The sequence below is a fragment of the Eleginops maclovinus genome, chromosome 5 (assembly GCF_036324505.1).
Source record: "Eleginops maclovinus isolate JMC-PN-2008 ecotype Puerto Natales chromosome 5, JC_Emac_rtc_rv5, whole genome shotgun sequence".
NCBI classification, from domain to species: domain Eukaryota; kingdom Metazoa; phylum Chordata; class Actinopteri; order Perciformes; family Eleginopidae; genus Eleginops; species Eleginops maclovinus.
The window spans coordinates 22,606,687-22,627,163 of NC_086353.1; the positions used below are offsets into that span (position 1 = coordinate 22,606,687).

Genomic DNA, 20,477 nt, shown 5'->3' on the forward strand with positions numbered 1-20,477 from the left:
CGTTTCTTTTCAATGATAACTGCATGGAGAAACGAGAGGAATCGCCTGGATGTGGACAGTGTCAAGGCTGAGCTGCAAGTGTGTGTCAATTTCACTTATCCCTGCACAGAGGTGTACAAGAAGTTCATTGAAAACAAAAAACTCTTGGATGCAGCCAGGAAAGAACAGAAGTATTGCAGATAGACAATCAACTACTTTGGTGAGTACACTAGTCTTATGATTTCACTGATGGGCTGCATGAAATATTTATATTTATTGGGTTGAAAACAATACAGATTTTTGAAGGTTGATAACAGTATTCTTGCTATGTTGTTATTTGTACCAGTCCCTGCAGGATATAAACAGGCCCAGGGGCAGTGGGGGCTTGGAAGCCATGATGTCAGAGGTGCTGTTGTCTCCTGAGCTGCTACAGAGGGTGAATGTGGAGTTTGCCTAAATACAGGTGGACTGCTGTACACACACACACATATACAGATGAAGACACTGAAGACAAGTCCCCAAAAGACTGAAGCACTTTAGAAATGCTATACTTTTTGAGCTGTTGAATGTTAATGTTTTTGTTTTTTTTACAATCTCCTTTGTTGTTTACATAAAAGGTTATTTATGCTTTTCAAAAAAGCATTTTTGTATTATTATGTATGTTACCTGTTACTTGTTTTTTCCATTTAAGTCCACACATGTTATGCTTTGTGGCACTCTGCACTTTAAAAGATTCATCTCAGTGGTCAGTTTTTGAACACCACAATGTATTGAATAAATACAAATACTGTGAACAAACCCTTTTTGACTTTTCATTCATATTTTTTCCTATTCAGCTACACAAACATCATCTTTAAACCACATAAAATTGTATTGTAAATGAGAGTATACCAGAGTCCTATGTACATCATAGTAATTTATTGATATGCCGCATAATGTCCTCCTTTTCGGTGTTATGGAAATGGTCACCCTAGAGGAAGGGCTGGGCAAACGTCGTGGCCTAAAGCAAGTTGATGCACTTTTATAAGCGGACTCCGTTCTCGGCAGTCCCCAGTTGTTCCACTGGAAATGGGAGGGCACACACCCGATTTGCAGAGGCTTGATGCGACCCCGGTTGGTTAACTTAGCCACGTCCGCTAACGCTAGCCTGCTAGCACTACCTGTAACGTTAGTGTAGTCTGATTCACTAAAGTACCGGCTACAAACAAACGTGCTACCTTGTTTTATTTTAAAGTTTGGCCCTTCATCCCGGCGAACCGCTTTAATCCACTTCTTCCTTAGACTCAATTCAGTCGGGAATCCATGAAAACTTAAGTAGGGTTGGCGTTGTTTGTTCGATTTACAAAGTGGAACAGAGCAGCGACATCTATAGCCTTCGTTTCAGCCATTGTTGCGGAAGTGCGCCGGAAGTGGACATGCACAAAGTTGACAAATCCCGCCCATGAAACCCGGAAGTGTGATAATCCCCTTTTACAGGAGCAAAATGAGGGCGGAAGTACGTAGGCTAGTATAGCCAGGCTAACCCCAACCCTCTATTAAGTGCTGTTCCAAACCAAGGAGGGTGGAGGGGGAGTGGGTTATCCAGCCCTCCAACAGCGAGTCTGCGTCGCACCTCCTGCTCTACCTGACCGGACTCAAAGCTTTGTGTGTCCGTCCGGAAACATGCTGTGTACAAAGTTCCTGCAAACATTTAGACTGGTAAACTGCGTAAAAAAAGATAAATATCGTCATACATGTTACCTCGTGTCGCGAAAACGGTGTGAATTTAATTATAAAGTTGTGCATATTTACAGACTTGTGCGAAAACCAAGCAGCACACATTATATATTTAAAATAAAAGAGGTTTGCAAATAAAAAAAACGCCATTAATGAATTTTGTAGTTTTATTTGAGTAATTTTATGTTTCGACCAAGAGATGCTGATTTGAAACCAGTGTTACGAAAAGTTACGATATTTCGTGTTTCGGCCGGAGAGAGAGAGGGGAGTTCGTCCTTAAGCTTGGCTGTATTCGCACCCTCCACCGGAAATAAGGGAGCCTTATTCAGTTGCGAGTGTGACTACAGACAGAGCTCACTCCATCACAGAGTGGGAGTGGGTAGGGTGTGGATTGGAATGTGGCCTACAGCTAGCCTAAAGAAGTGCAAGTGTTGAATAGTGGTGGCACTATGTTATGGAAACAAAACAAAGGAGTCCAATTGAGGCGTTTCGGGCAAGGGGGGAGGAGAAAAGCTCGTGAGGAAGGCTAGCTCTGTAGTTGGAGTTAAATTTGACAATCTGGAGAGGGTGGCTGAGGGGAGGACGAGGGGGAAACTGGACAATATCCTGGATAACCCCTCCATGCAGAGGTAGTGAAGATGAGGAGTACGTTCAGCCACAGACTCATCCCACCTCGGCACAGCACTAAGCGCCTGGGAAACTCCTTTGTGCCTGTAGTCATCAGGCTGCACCACAAGAGGGTAGCCATGTGACTCACTGACAATAACCCGGACTGCACATAAAACCTGCACTTCTGCACAATAACGTTTACCCGTATCAATCAATGTAAATATATTTAACAATCCGGACACAAAATGTATACATGTTCACTGAAATCCTTAATTTCTTTTGTTTTATTATCCTGTGTGAACCACACTGTCCTGTTTCTCACTCTTATTCTGTTGCTCCCCACGGCGATTAATAAACCATCTTATCTCATCTTAAAAGCTCCCTCTGGAGGGAACTTTGGGATCTACAGGGAAGGGAAAGCCCCAAGGAGCACAATAGGGCCCTTTAATACTGAAAGGATCTACAATTCCTAAAAACGTTTCTTTTCCTCATGCCTTAGGTACCCTGCCCCCTACAGGTACACCAATAAAACAGTCCATTTCACATCCGTCCATAACTTTATTCATAATCTCAACATTTTTTAAACAGACCAAATATGACAAATACACCCCGACTCCCTTTCCCACCCCAACTAATCAACCCCCCCTAGATGAAGACGAATTGGAATATCTTTTATTTTAGTTAATAGTCAGTGGTCTTTTCATCTTCCAAGGACACAACTGAGAGCTGAAGAATTAAATACAGGAGAATTATTGGGGACCATCATTTTCACAGTGCATTGCAAAGCTCAGCGATAAAACAAGGAGCTTAAGAGAGTGTGTCGTAGCTCTCTAAGGTATGTGGATGTCAGTCTTCTTAAATTTAAGGAAGCTCTTAAAAAAAAACGTGTACACTATCTGAAAAAAACAAACTTCTGAGAGGGATTCCCCAGCACACAAACTAAGTAATCATTCACATCTGATTAGACATATGTTAATAAATTAATCAACTATCTGTTATCCGCTAAAGCTCCCTACCAACCAACCCACCACAGCAAAAAAAAATCTCTATTCAAACCCAAATTTCCAGCAACTATCAACCATTGCTTTCCTGAGCTGAAATGGACAAAAAGTCAATCCTGCGTCACACTGAACAGCATATAAGAGGTGGAGTGCATCACAGTAACTTCTTTTTTAAATATACATAACATGACGGACAACGGTGTAAGGTTCGTCCACGTCTTTGGGCTTTCTTTTGATGATAGTTAGCAGTTACACAATCCCACGTTTGTGATGGCATTATTAAAAGTCAATTCAGCTCGATCGAGTTCATTGGCAAATCTACGGGGTCAAAAAAGGGTCAATAAGCACAATTTGAGCAAATTAAATGTGAAAAGAAATACAAAGCTTTAGATTTATGATCTAAATTCTAGATATTGATTTCATTTTCATCATCATTTCACAAGGTCTTAATCATATGGACCTCTTTTGTCCTTAAAGTAGACAGTTTAAATATCCTCTTAATACATTTTTTTTTGTCACCGCAGTGTGTAAATACCCCCGTGTATCGTCTGAATTGACCCAAATGCTGATAGGTGAGACACGTGACCATCCCGGGTGTCCTAAACTCTGTTAAGACTGATATCAAAAGCTTTCAAGTGCCTTCAAAACATAAGCAAAGGATTTCCGTTGACCTAGATAAATTACAAAGGTATAAAAATGGCTCATATTCTATCACAAATATTAACAATTTTTCTTTAGACAATGAGTGTCGTGGAAACAATGGAGTTAAAAAAAAAGAAACAAGAGGAAAACAACCTGTAAAACTTCAGTCCAGTGAACCTGATGGTGATAATGCGCATCGAGTGGTTAGAGTCGGTCGTCACACGGGGTCAAATCACATCTTTAGCGCACAGAATATTCCTCTTGCATCCTGAGTTTTTTATCTTGGATCTACTGTGAGCTAACCCTCCGTAAAGTCAGTAACCATGGCTGCAAGTGGAATATTGAGTGAGCGGAGATGTGGTCTGAGGAGAGCCGTTGTTGAGTCCTCATGTGCGCCTGGCCTTTTGTCTCTTGGCCTGACGCTTGGCCTCGTCCAGAGCAGCGTTGTCCGCGCTGACCTGCGACATGCTCCTCACTCCCTGGATACGGTTCACCAGCTGCAACAGGAGGGGGATCACCTGCAGCACGGGAGCGCAGAACATGGTCTTACTTGAAAAATTAAGATGCACAATATGTCATTTTTGTATCGCAGTCAGCCTCTTCTGGTTAGGAGGACTTCAGTGTTAATAATACGGTAAACATTTGTTTTAATAAAGCAGTGTCATGCTGTGTCAATTTCTGATAACTAATCATCAAGACTAGCGATGATTGAAATCTTTTATCGTGTTAAAACAAATCATTAAGAAAGACCAGGCACATACTGTCTAGATCAGTTAAAGTATGGGTTACACTTTTGATCAAATATCTATATATCAGTATTGCGACAATATTGTAGGGTTGACAGTTGTTGCTTTTATACATTAAACACAAAATAAATACAAATAAAAATCAGCTGTAAATTGGATGTAATAACTTGGTGGTTAAAGAAAAATAACTACGAACGAGGAAAAGACAACACTTTACGACAATGATATTATGCGTTATATGGCCCCGCCCTAATGCAGGAGGAGGTAAAGGGGGGTATGTACCTTCTCGTGGTTGTAAGCTGCCAACAGTAGCAGCAGGGTGAGGGGCAGAGCGATGTAGGAGCCCTGGGCTACATCCTGGTCAGGCACTTTACGCTGTGGGGACACACAAACACACAATCTGAGGACAGACAACTACAGGAGAAACTGCGACACCATATAAGGAGAACACTAATTCAATTAAGGGGAGTAAAACTTACATTTTCCTGGAATAAAGTTGGTTATTTAAACCTTGGATTTTCTGACAGTAAAGTATATTTTTACAAGGAACAATGGAGATTTTAAATATTTATATTACATTTGTTATCTTACATTTCAGAAAAAAAAATATACAGGAAGAAAGAATCTGATTTGTTCTCCCATAAAATATGGATTTTTTTCCTAATGTCCCACTCCAATCAACAGGAATATCCACATTTCTTACTCGTCTTTTATGATTATTGAGTCTTATCCCTCAAATGTTGAGTATTTTCGTTGAATATGACCCCCCCAGGACTATATCTCGCTATAACTCGCTACTTGTCAGATATCTGGTAGTAGAAAGCTGGATATTTTCACAGGAAACAGTGTCTTTTAAATATAAGTTAAAAATAGCTGCTTACAGTGGGGTTGAAGGTGAGCGTGATGTGCTTGTGGTAGCCGTTGGAGGTGAAGGTGACCTGAGGCAGAGTGAAGTCAAACTGGAAGCGGGACAGCGTGGAGTGCAGTATCAGCACATAGCTCTGTGGAGGAAGGACAGAGAAGACTTTGTAACTAAAAACAACAACAACAACAACAACAACAACAACCAGTACAGCAGCGGTATGAACTGGGTCTATTCATTTTAGTCAACTATACAAACATGTCAACATTAAGAAGACTAAGAAGATTCAGATTTAAGGTCTTGATTTTGATCATTGTTTTTCATAAAGTTATTCTTGAATCTGTTTTCCATTACCAACAAAAATAATTCAGCGACAGCCAACACTGTTGCGGTTGCATAACCATGGTTTGATACATTTGGGAGTCACAACCCGTGTGAGATGACTTGTTTGACCATCAGAATTTGATCATTCTGCTCCAATAAGGTTGAGAATAGTCTAGAAGAGGAGCAATATCCAATGTATCCCCATTACCATTAGCATAGGGCAACCTGGAAGCTATAGCCGAGTTGTTGGCAGAAGTCTGTTATTTGGATTTGGCAGACTGGACACTCGAATGGTGTTACAATTCTGCAAAATGATCACTGAATTTTAGACGACAAAGTGGAGTATTTTTTTACGCTCATTGAAATATTGTGATTCAAATAATAGAAAAAAACAATCATTTTAAAGCCCTCTAAACTCTAGGAAGGACACTTTGTTTTTAGCATTATGGTTGTAAGTATTTTTATTTTTTTATATTTCTTTAATTGCTTTTAATATTTTTGTACACATTTATTGTACTTTTTGTCTTTATGATGTATTTATGTGCCCTCCATGCTAAATGTTTGCACCCCACTGGGGACAAATTAAGTTATTAGTCCTTCAGTGTTCTGTCCTAAGCTTTATGATCTTAGAACTGTTAATTAAGCAATTTTGATATGATTAAATGTGTATTATGCTAACTTCAAACATTGATCCAGCCCTGTTTGACCCAAGAGCAGAAACACGAGCACATACCTCTCCATCCCTGTCCAGAGGAGGGAAGTTGAAGAAGAGGGACTGTCCCAGAGAGATGCTGTTGATGGGGTTGTCCATGTTGTCACTCTTGTAAAGCTTCACCTGGATAACGAAAAGGGATGGTATACAAAAACATCAACAATAGTAACTCTGCACAATCCTGAGTTGCAGATATTTTCAATAAAAATGACCATAATGCATTTGGAATATGAGCCAAGCAGTCCTACCGATAGCGTTGCGAGATGTTCAGGGGACGTGTGGACGTTTCCACTGAGGTCAAACTGATTGATTTGTCTGAAGGCGATGATGTTGACCCCTTCAATGTCGCTGCTGCCGACCTGAGGGGGAACACAGATCAGATAAAACCTTGGAAAAATTCAAAATGTTAATTGTGGATAAAACTTTGCAAATGGTTTGATAATAATAGAGATTTAAATGGAGCTAAGGCATTTCCTGCCTTGCCGGAGCGATTAGGGAGCCTGGACTTCTGACAAACTAAAATGATGAAGAGAGAGGTTTAAACTGGCAGCGGGATTACTGCTGCTTTTGTTCTGCCTGTAGAAAGGATCCATGTGATAAGGCTGCTCTATGTCATAATCACATGAATTCTGTGATTCTTAGATTTTAAAACATTTATTTTCTTACAAAAAATCTATATGCAGCTGTTCAGGAGCTCCAGAACATATCCAATGATTTGTATCATGACCGGAGTGTTCTTGCTGTGTTCCTTGTGATGGTAAATAAAAGTTGTTGCTGCAGCGGCAACATTTCTGAGCTGCTCAATCTGGCAGTATTAGAAACAGTTGTCCCATCAAACCTCAGGGAAGCCTTTAATACGTTAGTGTCTCACCTCTACTGCTCTGTGTTGAGGTAAGGCCCTCTCTATGTGGTCATTGCCTTCAGCTCGCAGCTGAATCAGATATTTGCAACCCGGCTGAAAGAAAGAAAACACAATTACAACACAGTAAAAAGGCTTGGAAGAAAAAGCATCTCAGACTTTTGATTCTTTTTACTGTGGACATTCACATACAGTCAGTTATGGCTGCTCGAATGGTGCACTCAATGTGTGTTTGACAGGATTAATTCACTTTTAGAGAACCTAAGTGTGTTCATTCCTCACCAGTAGACCCCTGAGTCTGAAGCGACCCTCCTCATCAGTGATGGTGTCCTCGCTGTAGATGCTACAGTCTCCCTGTCCCACTGCCTCCACGGCAACGTCCCTCTCTGCATCCCCGCTCAGAGACTGTACGGCTCCATAGCAGCTGAGGAAGAATAAACACACTAATCAGACTGTGGACATTTTAGGCCCGATGACAAACAGCATGGAGGCACATGTGCATACCTGTAAGCGGTCTTGATGCCCGTTATATCGATGCTGAGGTTCTGACCCTCCTCCACTGCGATCATCTGAGATGCCGGCTCAAAGCGGAACTCCTTCATCATGGGCTTGAAGTAGTACTGACCGGGACTCTAAGGAGAGGGAAGTAAAATAAACACATTAGATAGAGATCCCTGCAACTGGCCGACTGTGAGAGTGAATGAACACACTGCTGGATCCCTACCAGGTTATTGAAGGTGAGCAGGCCGGTATCCTGAGTCAACAGGTTGGAGCGAAACTGTCCCCCACTAAGAGACAAGAGGACACCTGATAGGGGAACACCGTCCTCTGATTTGATCTGCAGCACAGAGGGAAGGAGATGGAGACAAAAGGTTATAGATCTCACGTCGAATAACTAATTGATTCATACGAGTGTGTCCAAATGAATGATAGAAATTGGACATTTTTGGAATCCTAGAAGTGTTGTAGATGCGGTTGACCTAGGAGGCACATCAAAGTAGCACGGATGAAGTAATATATTGGTAAAAAGTCAATGTCAAATTTCTGAAACTGGTAGGAACACATTTTTTCATATCATAGTTAACACAGAATCTGGACTTATGGTTTTTCATCCACACGGTCAAATCCCCAAAGAAAAAAACACATTTAGAAAACACACAAGTTTGATCGCGCGTCCTGGAGTGGAAGTTCTCTCTTCTGGTCCCTCTCTATGTCGCTTAAAACTTGTTCCAAGCGTTAAGCCCATTTTTTTTTTGTATTCAGTAAAGTCCCTATCCAGGAGGCGCCGCCTATCTTTTCCTAATAACGTAATAAAATGTAAACAACACAGATCCATGGTGAAATCAACACAAGTAAACCTAGTTCATGTTAGCCGTTAGCATTCAGGATTATAGGTGCTAATGACTTGAATGTAAAAAAAAGTACACTTAAGCAGTAGTCAGTAAAATGTTTAGTGGGCTAAGGATAAATACAAAACAACTTGTTCAAATGTCATCCTGTAGAAGTGTTTTTGAGAAAAACTGATTCAAGCTTACAGTTATTTGAAGGAGATGTTTTCACAGCAACATAACAGATTGTGTTTTCTGTACATATTGACCGTTGTTCTTTTATTTATGCCTTTTCATGTGTATATATATTTAGGTATACAGCCCCGGAAAAAAATAAGAGACCACTTCAGCATTATGATTTTCTCTGGTTTTATTATTTATAGATATGTCTTTGAGTTAAATATTTATTTTTAGTTACTATTGTATTCTATAAACTACTGACAATTTTTCTCTGTGTTGGAATTCAACAAACACTGGAATGGCTGCGATAAAGGTTTAAGATTTGGAGTGGTCTCTTAATTTTTTCTGGAGCTGTATGTAATATTTTTATATTTATTTGTTTATAATTTAACTTTACTTTAACTATTTTTTATACCTCGGGATAGTGGGAAACAATATTTTGATCTCTCTGTCAGTACCCACAAACTGAAAGATTGACAATAAAGTTGACATTACGACCTGGCAAACCTCCTAATGAAAGTCAGAATTAAAACGTATCAGGAGTGGATGTCTGTATGTTGCCATATAGCCATAACTGTAAACTCTGTATGATATTGTGAGCTGTGAAAAAAGTGTCTGTGAGTACTGGGATGTCCTGTGTGCTCTATACCTTGAAAGTGACTCCAGCCAGAGCGAACGCCTTGAAGTCTCCCTGGGTTCCCTCCACAGGACTCAGGACGAAGCCTTCTTTGCTGGCGCTGATGTCATACTGCCGGTCGCTGTGGAGTGGACCCACACTGAGGGGCAGATCAAAACGCTGGTCAGGACTGCAGGTCTTAAGAATGGATAGTAATTATGCATCGTTTGTTTCTCGTACCTGTAAGCTCCCATCTCGTTGGTGCCCACAGTGATGAGCGGGGCAGCAGCTCCTCTCTCAGTGATGGAGATCTCCACACCCTGCAGCTCTGGAGACACCTTGCCCTCCAGGAAGAGACCAGCGCGCCCTGCGATGTCCACCAGGCGACCCGGACACGACTCTGTGGAGGGACAGGAATCACCGTTTAGATTTAAGTGTATCTCTATTTCACTGTGTGTGTGTTGGTACTACAGAATTGAGGATCTTCTCTTTCAACTAATGAGTTACTGATCTAAGCTTAAGTATTATACTGGTGAACTTTGGTAAAGAGCTAAAGACATACGAAGCAGCTGCAAAAAGGATTCTAATACACACTGTGTTAGATTTCTTTGTGAGTGATTAAGTGTGTGCGTTTTAAGGTGTGTGTGTGTGCGAGTGAGTTACAGTGTGTGTGTGTGTGTCTGTGTGTATTACAGTTTGTATATTTCACTGTGTTGGTGTGTGTGTGTGTGTGTGTGTGTGTGTGTGTGTGTGTGTGTGTATACGAGTGGCAGTGTTTCACAGTGTGTGTGAGTATGTATTTTATAGTGTGCATGTTATAGGATGTGTGTATGTTGTAGTGAGTGTGTGTTACAGCGTATGTATGCGTCTGTGCCTGTGATGCGACGTGTGTGTGTGTGTGTGTGTGTGTGTGTGTGTGTGTGTGTGTCCTTACCTCCAGTAATGGTGGCCTCTACCTCAGGAGGATAGAAGAGCAGTTCCTTGGATGAGGGTGTGACTGTGATCTTTTCTCCGGCCCTGTTCAGACAAACAGTAAATATAAATATAAATAAACTCACTGCACCGACACACTGCTTTAAGACTGAGCAAGACTCTTAGACCCGGTGGTTATTATCCATGGAAGTCCACCAACAGAGTTATCTGGGGGAAAAGTTTCTTAGGAATGAGTCCAAATTATTTTCCCACAACGAGCATTGCAAGATTAAACTTTCTTTCAGTCATCTAACCACAGCCAAAAATAACAACAGAAGTGGTAAATTGCTAACTCATATGTGGGTTTTAGGATACATTCCTGCACTAATCTTTGGAAACCAGGAACAGAGAGCTGACAAGATGCAGTGCGGCTCACCTGGCCCAGTATGAGAACTCGTAGTGGAAGGGGCCTGTGAGGTCATCGGCCTTCTCTTGGATAGGCGGGCTGTCGTCCCTGGCTCCTCCGTCCTCCTCGGCAGCGCGGCGCTCTCGTTCCTGACGCCGCAGCTGGATTTCCTGCAGCTGCTGCTCCAGCCGCTGCTCCTCCAGGCTGCGCAAGGGCCCCAGCACCAGCGCTGGCTCGCTCTCGATAGACGATCTGAAAGGATGGGGAATAAAAAACCATTTGAAGGAGGATGCGCAGCAGTAGCTAATGTAAGCAAGTAGGATAGCCACGCTGAGTCATTACTTGATGGTCACTGTGACGTCCAGGATCTTGTCGGTGGTGATGAGCCCGGTCATGTGATGGCGCACCGCGGTGAGGGTCAGGATGCTGGGGGCCGAGCTGTTGGAAACAGGTCAACAACAGTCAATATTGTGAATTACATATAGGGAGAACACTGCCACAAATAAGCGGGAATCCTCTTACGTATCGTAGGTGTAGAAGTCCTGCTCAAACTGGTGGCAGGAGCGAGGGGTGACTTTGTAAACACCTGGAGAAGCAATGTTTAGTTGATTAATTACTTCAGTTTTGTTTTCTAACGACGCACAAGGGATATTTCTCCTTTCTAGATATGCCAATTCCTGCTGTTAGGCAATGAGCGGTCAGGGGAAAGGACCTCACCAGGCTTGGAGAGGCAGAAGCGGTTGACTCCTTTAGAGAGGTTGTACACGCCGACGTTCTCGGGTTTGCTGCCATCTTGGAAGAACTCCTGTGCAGAAAAACATTCAGAATTAGAATAATTGAGGAGAAGTCCTCATCTGCTACACAGACCAGGTACCGTTTACTGACCAGAGTGATAGCATGGGAGAGGGAGCAGCGCAGGATGTAGCCAATCTGTCTGAACTCCACCCCCACCACGTCCGTGTCCAGCACCTCCACCTCCATGGACTTGTGTTTCCAGCACCACTCCTCATGAGTAATACTCACTGACAAGGGAAAACAACAAATAATCAACACACAAAAACATTTAGCCTTTTATACTTCCTGCTAGGATAACTGCTAACTGCTAACGAAAGTCCCTACCAGAGCTACTCATTTATTTGAATGACAACATAGTTTATAGTGGACCTTCACATTAAAATAAACAGAGGAATGATTTTACTTTCATGTTTGGCTTTATTTTTGCTAATGCTTGAATTAAGACTGCACAATAATATACTGCACAGAAAACTGACGGAGCAACATTGTTTTTGCTACAATATAATGAAATATCTAAAAATACTGCATCGTTTTAAAGTTGAGTGCTGACCTTTGTATTTCCCCGGTAAAACGTCCTCAAAGGAGAAGCTGAGGATGTCGTTGCTGCCGGACAGCGCCACCGTCCTCCTCTCTCCCTGCCGACTCACCGGCTGCAGAGTCACCGAGAGGTCATCACAGGATGCTACAGGTCAACCAGGGGGCCACAGGAGCAGGGAAATTATCAACAGGGTATATACAGAGATTCTTAAGTTGAATTTACTACCTTTTACTACCTTCAATTTTTTTTTTACTACCAGCACGACTTCAAGCTGCAACTGTAGCAGCGTAAAGTGTGAAGTAAAGTGACGCGTAAAGTAATGAAATATCTTTCCAAAACGAATTAATAACATATTTCATCACAATTTAACAGGGTAATTATAACTTCCACCACTGGACACAAAAACTGGCCAACACACACACACACACACACATAGAGAGAGAGAGCGAGAGACTCTGTAGGTGTATGTGAGTGTCTGTTTGTTTGAGCAAGCTAGTGAGCTACATTTAAGTAAGAAGGAACTCTACCATACGAGTTGGATTAATCAAGATGACACAACAGGCCTTGGTCCATAGTTTTTACTCAAAATGTCAAAAAGTAACAATTGCATAACAAAAACTAATTTCAAGTGGTTAAATTAGGGCCTTGAAAAAAAAGAATAAACTAGATAATAATAAAGTGCAACTTTCACTGTAATTACAATATCTTATTAACAAAGAAATAACTTTAACTTCAACTGGACGCAAAAACTGTCCGAGAGAGAGAGAGAGAGAACTTAAACAACAGTTAGCCAGCAGGGTCACAAGTGCCTCAACTGTGTGGCCTTTTCTTCAATCATTTTATCCACTTGGAGAAGTTCTGCTTTTTTTCCCCTGTGTCTTCTCCGAAAAGTGTTTGATTTTGTGATGAGCTCAGCCATCTTTGTTCCTGCCTTTCCCTCGGCCATCTCTGCATATTTGTCGGCGTCATTTTGGAGTGAATGGCACACACTGTGGAGTACCTGCCGCCGGTTCCGGAGGTCCTCCAGCTCTTTCTCTGCTGCTTTCCTCTTCAGCTCCTGTGTGGCATTCTCCTTTTTTTTCCGCTCACTATCAAGGTATAGCCTGTATTGTGACCTCGATGAAGCAGCAGAGGCCAGGAGCTCCTTGGTCAGAGGAACTTTCAGAACGCCGCCACAGACAATTACCTTATCGCAGATTAATCTGAGGGCTTCGAGAGATTCATCACGGAGGTTGCACGTTTCTACCTCCTTATTTACTGAGAAGCCTCTCTCCACTGTGGCTTGTGGCTGAACAGCTCTCCTATGCCTTCGTTCGAGTTGAACGAGTGGTGTTTCATTGCTACATCTAAACACCACAGTACCTCAGCCTGCAAGGTAGAGGTGGTAGTGCCTAGCGTCTGCTTCTGACCGTCTGTCGTGCACCTGTTGCTGGTGGTAGGACTACTGGCAGGGTATTGCAGGGGGAGAGCAAGCGAGGTTGAGGGAGCAGTGGAGGTTGAAGGAGCAGTTGAGGTTGAGGGCGTCGATGTAGCCGTTGTGCCAGTGTAAAACAGTGACAGCGGTAGCTGAGCGTTACGTCCACGCATCCTAGCTTGGTGGCTACTTGATAGCATGTGCGATTTCACCGCCTTCACCCCCATCCAGGTAATGCTTATCGTCTTCTTGCAGACGTTGCAATAAGTCTCTTGGCTGTTGCCAACTACTGGCCTAAGCCATTCTTTAAACAACAATTCCTCCAGCCAGAGGTCCGAAAATTTGCATTTGCCCATGTCTTAACTGGCGAACTCGCGAAGAGGTTTGACAGCAAGCTAGCCGGGTACCTAAAATGATTTTTTTATTTTTTTTTTAAATCAATATGTTTATATTGGATTATCTCCGTTAATATTGGTAGTAAATGAAGTAGCGTAATTGGAAGTTAGTCTTAACTAAGTTTGTTGTAGAACAGATAACAAGAATAAGAAACTCGAACAAGATCGGAATAATACTGTAGGTTATATAAGGAAAGACCCATTGCTTGAGGCATTTAGTGTCTTAGAGTCCCTCCAGATTTCTCAGTCATCAGCCACCGGACCAGGGCGGGCTGCAGTCACTACAGGATATCCTCTAACCACGGCCAGCATGTCTTCAATGTCCGTACGCTCTTCATCGGTTCGCCCGGTGGCCAAGTCGGGTCCTTCATGCGCCTCAATATATCCCTGTATCGTACCTAAAATGATTGAGGGAGTGCGCAAGGTACATGTGACATCATTGAATAGCCGCGAAAATTTTGTTGGACTTAGCAACAATAACTAAGGGGGGCGTGGCTTGGCGAACTTCAGCACCCCCTGCTCAAAATTACTTCCCGCGGCCCTGCTACTTGCAACATGAAAATAAATCCACGCAAGTTTAGTAATTTAAGGAGATAGGCCTGCACGTAAATTACACAAATAGAAAAAATCATACGCCCAGCTGGATTGGTGTTCGAAAATTTACTACCTCGTCAGATGACGTTTACTACTTTTCACTACTTTTTACCGGCCTTAATTCGGCCTAATTTCATTTACTACCTTTTACTACCTTTCACTACCCCGCGGCAACCCTGATCAACAAACAACCCCATAAATATGTAAGTGGGATGGGAGAAAGCTTTGTCTGTAATCTACATTAACAGACATTGTAAAATACCAAGCCCCTACCTAGACAGTAGACTTTCCCAGAGACAGAAGCCATGAACTGGGTGAAGAGAAGGTCTGTGAGGGGCCGGTCCACAAGGGAGACCTCGAGGGCCTGAGGCTGCAGAGCGAGCCCCGCCTTCACCTCCACCTCGGGGAGAGACACCTGCAAAGCCAACCGATAAAATAAACTTTTGTGCAAGACACGAGCACTGAAATTACATCGCTAGGAAACACCTCAAAAGACAAACGTTACAAATCTTAGAATCAAGCGTTTAAGGTTAGCTCCGTGTGGATTTGGGCAGGGACTAGTTGCTGCGAGAGTCTTACGTGGACACTGTAATCTCCGGGCTTGGCCTGAAAGCAGAAGGCCCCCTGAGGGTCAGAGTCCACGGTCTTGCCGGAGGCCTTGTCTTGGCCCTGCTGAGTCAGGGTGACCTTGTAGCGGCCCTGCTGCTTCATGCCCTCAGGCAGGCGGCTGACGGAGATCTGGCCACACACACTGAACCTGTGGGAGCAACATCAGAGTTCAGATCGTGCTAGGAAGAGCACTGAAGCAGATATTTCAAAACATGTGTAGTGTAGCATTTTTTGCAGCAGACAGGCCATGCATACCCTGCTGTGATGATGTCAGGAAGTTGGGGTGTGTTCGGGGCGATCTTCACTGTGACTGGCTCGAAGAACATGAGCTCCTTGGTGACACGGATGGTGTAGGTACCAGCCGTCATGTTCTCCAGGCGGTAAGAACCTTCCTCCTTGCTGACGACTGAGGGACAGCAGAGCAGAGGACAAAGTGAGAGCAAGGAATAGCACAAATGGAGCACTTGCACAATGTTTGATGTGGTTTTTTTATGCTTTCCGGGAGTTTCCTCGTCTACCTTTGATCTGGTTGTTGAGGGACACTGTGGCATCGGGGACGCCCTCCCCGCCGTCACTGTTGAGGACTCGGCCCATCACAGAGAAGCCCATGACGCGGAAGATTGGCTGCAACAGAAACAGTGAGGCATTGAAACATGTGGTATAACGCAGCAAATGTATTCCTACTCACAAGATAATGACGGTTAGATCTATGTGTACATATATTTGAACTCTTTACCTCCAGTTTCAAACTGTTGTGTTCCACTTTGAAATTCATCCTGGAAGGAGCGACATCGAACGTGATCCTTTCCCCTCGGTAGAAGGGCACCTGAAGGGATAGATTTGGAGAACTTAGAAGCAGGAATTTGGATAAACATCACAGATCGGCATAATAATTTCCTATGAAGTTTGCAGGTTATTTCCAATGTCATGAATTAAACCCCCAATAAGGATACTCTTTATGGTGCCCATTTATTTGCAATACTGATTTATCATATCATATGTATTAAAAATAATTATATTTTTATATGGTCGTTTTTGTCATTTGTCAGACAGTTTATGGATTATTTTTATTCACGATCAACTGTATATTTTTGAGTCTCTAATGCTGGTTTATTTATATTTCGAGATTATTATTTGCAATGCCTTGTTTTGTTTTATGCTGCAGCAACAAAAATAACTCCCAATTTGGGATCAATAAAGTACATCTTATCTTAGTTTCACAGCCCTGCAACCTGCTCAATGGGTGGAAGTGCATTGCAACATTTCTGACAGTTACTGCTCAATAAAGGTTTGTTGTAGTATTAAAAGCACAGTGAAGTTCTTATAGGGGACATGCGTACAACTGTTTTTCTTTTTTCAGTGCTTGTACATACATAGTCATTTTTTCTGTGTTTCCTAGTCAAAAAGCCCTTCAGGTTTGGCTTTTTTCCTATGTCTACATTCTTAATACCTGTAAAATGGCCAAAAGAATACCATTACAATTGTCACCATATAATTAAAATAATCTTAATGCTATCCAAGTCATTTTAAGGAGGACAACAGGACCTAGCATTTAAAAAAGAAAACACGCCTAGATCTAAATTTAGTGACTTGTATCCAACAATTCTAGTAATTTAAAGACACTTTTAATATAAAAACTGTATGAACATTTTTTTTACTGATGAAATGTTTTATATTAAAAACTTATATAAAGCTTTTCATGGATCCACAGAGACCGGGCAGCTGTCTTTAGCGTTTCACAGAAATCTCACCACGGTGTACTCGCCGCTGGCCAAAGACTGGAAGAGGAAGGTGCCGTCTTCCCTGGAGAGAGCGCTGCACAGGTAGAGCAGCGAGCTGTCCCCGGGATCTGCCCCCTCCACTGGGGATGTGTTACAGCCGCCGACGTCCTGAAATCACACAGATAAATATGAGGCAATATTACCTCATTATGCCGTTTTAATCGTCCCAACTGCTCACTGTTTAAAAATTTGAAAGGGTTTACCTCTTTGTTGACTGTGGCCGAGTACAGGAGGAAGGTGACCTCTTTCATGGGCTCTCCATCACTGCGGACCTCCCCCGAGACGTCGTAGCCTCCAACCACCAGGTGCTCGGTGGCGGGGGCGTTGGCATTGGAGACCACCACTGAGGTAGAGCTCTGTAGAAAGACGGCAAAAGAAGAAATCAGCATGGGAGTTACAGGAAGGGTCTGAATAATGGCGACTACTGCTGTGGGTCATTAGTTCTAAACCTGCTGCGCTGACAGGGGCTATAATGAAGTATTACATACAGAACTAAAAAGAGCTGATGTTCACTGGGAAGGACCCTACTTTGGTACCTAATGGTGTTTTAGCAAAGTATTTTTCAGTCCATTTCAGTGTACGTTATACCTGATGTTCATGGAGCAGCTACAATGCTAGCATAGCCATGATCTTTCTGAACTTTAGTCAGACAACAAGCACTTCACAAAGATTTCATTCACTTCCTCAACTCTGCTTGTTATTGTACAGATCTGAATGCATAAATGTAACACTTTTTTACAAATAGGCATTATGATTTTATTTGGAATCCTGTTGATATGTTTATTCTTTTGTGGAAAAGACTAGAGGAGTTTGTGCTTGATTTATTTTGCCGACTTTTGTCTTTTCATATAGCCAACATCTGTCAAACCGACCAAAGTTGTGCAATAAAAATAATTAAATAAACATATTTGAGTTCAAAAAGCTACTTTAACTTCTAAATTATATAAAACATACAATATTAGAGGTTTATGGGAAAGTTAGCTACCCAATCAGTCCACAAATCTACCGCATTGACCAAGATTTGGACTTTCTGTGTCCAGTCAATGAAAAAGGAAGAACAAAATGCCATAGGGGCATCACATATGACCTTCTGTGTTCTAGTTAAAGGGCCATAAAGTGAATGTACCAACCTGCTCCAGAGTCCAAGAGGGATGGGAAGCAGTAATGTCATAATTTCCAGGGAGTACTTTTAAGAAGGTGTACCTTGGTAAGGAAGAGAAAAAAAGGAAAACCATTGAAATAGCAAACAATGTAAGAGGGGTTCATTTAGTGCTCAAATACGTGTATAAAACTCTTAAAATAAAAAGGTGAGAGTACTTACTTTCCTCCGGGCTGTGTGATGACGCTCTGGAGTTTCTCCTCTGTTCCCACTCGGGTGAGTTTCACTTCTACTCCAGCAGGACCCAGGGGATGGCCTTTACTGAGAACCTGAAGAGAGAGATAATTATGACCTGAACTCATTCCTTCACCTGATAATTATCCCGAAAAAAATCTAAATGAGTAATTGATGGTGCTTCCTTTGTGCATATTTAAGAAATGGAAGAGGGGATGAGCAACTGATCTAATTTCAATTAAGACGTTTAGCGATTATGAATACAAGATAGTCAACATGAAGCGATCAGTGTGACCCTGCTTTGAGTATTTCTTGTAGCATTTTTTTTGTAAAATGTTTCTTTTTTCAACACAGGTTTTGTGTAAAAAAAATGATAATAAAAAATCAAGTTCTTCCTGCTGATCAATATAATCGTGATTAGGATTGTTGCCATAGCTGAGCAGCTGTGCAGACGTAAAAAGTTTGATGAATGTGTGAGCTCAGTCTGAGAACTTAACCTTATTTTTTTTAAATATCAGTCCATATTGTAATGTTTAACCTCCCTTTATATGCAGGTAAGCTTAAGATTATTCTGTAAAGCAGACATGAAATCCTTCATAATTCTCACCGTTCCTGAGACTGAGAAGCCAGTGAAAACAAAGTTGATGTCTTCTTCTTTCGTACAGATGTCACTCACTCCATCCACATGGAGGTCAACACTGGTAGGCTCTGATGAGAATTAAAACCCAGGAAGGAAAATGAATAATGGACAAAAAGAAATGGAAGAGATAACATTAATAATACAAACAATATAGATCACTGTAACCGATTCTCATTTCTCAAATTTCACTTCCTTGATCCTCCGGTAGTGACGCGGAAATTGATTTCAGCGCACCATGTTGAAGGACATCTAATTTCTCTAAATGCACATCGAGGATCGAGGAGGCTCTCTGGAGGAGCTATAACCGAGGACACATACTCTATATCCTCCGGGGATGTATTTCTAGCAACAGCGATATTAAAAGAGGCATGACGCACGGCTGGACTTATCTGAATAGAATAGTAATACTATCTTTGATAGTACCTGTAGGCTGTTATTGTCTCATTGTATCACATTGTGAATGAATTAAAAGCAAATATATAACTTGTCATGAATAGAGTTATGCCCATAAGACAGAGTGCTGCTGTGCCTCCTGTCATCATTAATGGACGTCGCTTCAAAATGACCGCTCGGAGGAGAGGATTTCTTATATCTTTAAATGCCTGTTGTTTCCACTCCTCTCTCCACGGTTCGCCTCATCGACTCAGACTCAGCGACTAAAACGCGAGGCGAGGAGAAATGATAAAGGGCTTGTGTCTTTCAATTCTTGGAAAACAGCTGACATGAATAATATTTGGCAAGTAGTGAGGAATGCAGCTTACCGAAGCTCCATCCAAGAGGAGGCTCGATCTTTAAAACAAAGTCCCCCTTTACGAAAGAAACAAGTCAGAATCAGAATACATTTATTTGAATAAATTTACATTGTTAAATTTAAATATTCACTTTACAAGTGTAAAGGTTACAATCAACGTTAGTTAATAAAAGATATAAATACTCAAAAGGAATGAATAATATACCTTGTCATAGAGAGGGATCATAAAGTAGCCATTGATTGGAGCACAGTCCGTTTGATATTTCAGGGATCCTTGTTTGGTGTACAATTTAATCTGTGAAATAATACATCATTAAATATTGTCTTATATTTACAACAAGTAATGCCTTAAATACAACTTTGAATGGCAAATTGGTTAATTCATTTGTATCAGCTGTCATTGACAAACAGACGAGACAAACTGGGATTAAGTTAATTTCACTAATAAGGCAAATGGCTAATCCAATGGACCCTGTTAATGAGCAGGGATTAGGAATAGTGGTTAGCCCTTCCGCGTGCACAGAGAAACAGGTTTTTTATTAAGTTTATCACTGTGAATTGTAACGTAAAAATACTGTAATACGACTAGTATATCAATGCTAACATAGCTTTTCAACCGCGACTGTGTTGAGCAAACATACGAATTAGCAGACCAACTGCCAAAATAATTTTGTTCCCTTTAATTTATTTTAGCACAGAGAAACATCTTTTACAAAAAGTAGATTGGTGTCGAGT

At 41.8% G+C, this 20,477-nt stretch overlaps 1 protein-coding gene across 1 annotated transcript in view; it reads right to left on the minus strand.

Annotated features, from left to right (window-relative positions):
* Positions 1–238: 238 nt before the first annotated feature.
* Positions 239–20,477, minus strand: part of nomo (nodal modulator) — a 30,919-nt gene continuing 10,680 nt past the window's right edge. Inside the window, 30 exon segments of the mRNA XM_063883322.1 lie at positions 239–4,465; positions 4,976–5,068; positions 5,575–5,694; positions 6,613–6,714; positions 6,840–6,950; positions 7,463–7,546; positions 7,733–7,874; positions 7,955–8,082; positions 8,175–8,288; positions 9,608–9,734; positions 9,815–9,974; positions 10,509–10,591; positions 10,923–11,144; positions 11,235–11,330; positions 11,415–11,478; positions 11,610–11,697; positions 11,778–11,914; positions 12,238–12,369; positions 14,902–15,043; positions 15,208–15,385; positions 15,493–15,643; positions 15,756–15,861; positions 15,974–16,063; positions 16,989–17,126; positions 17,222–17,374; positions 18,149–18,221; positions 18,340–18,446; positions 18,959–19,059; positions 19,753–19,798; positions 19,948–20,037. Coding sequence (XP_063739392.1) covers positions 4,334–4,465; positions 4,976–5,068; positions 5,575–5,694; positions 6,613–6,714; positions 6,840–6,950; positions 7,463–7,546; positions 7,733–7,874; positions 7,955–8,082; positions 8,175–8,288; positions 9,608–9,734; positions 9,815–9,974; positions 10,509–10,591; positions 10,923–11,144; positions 11,235–11,330; positions 11,415–11,478; positions 11,610–11,697; positions 11,778–11,914; positions 12,238–12,369; positions 14,902–15,043; positions 15,208–15,385; positions 15,493–15,643; positions 15,756–15,861; positions 15,974–16,063; positions 16,989–17,126; positions 17,222–17,374; positions 18,149–18,221; positions 18,340–18,446; positions 18,959–19,059; positions 19,753–19,798; positions 19,948–20,037 — 3,510 coding nt within the window. The 3' untranslated portion in view covers positions 239–4,333.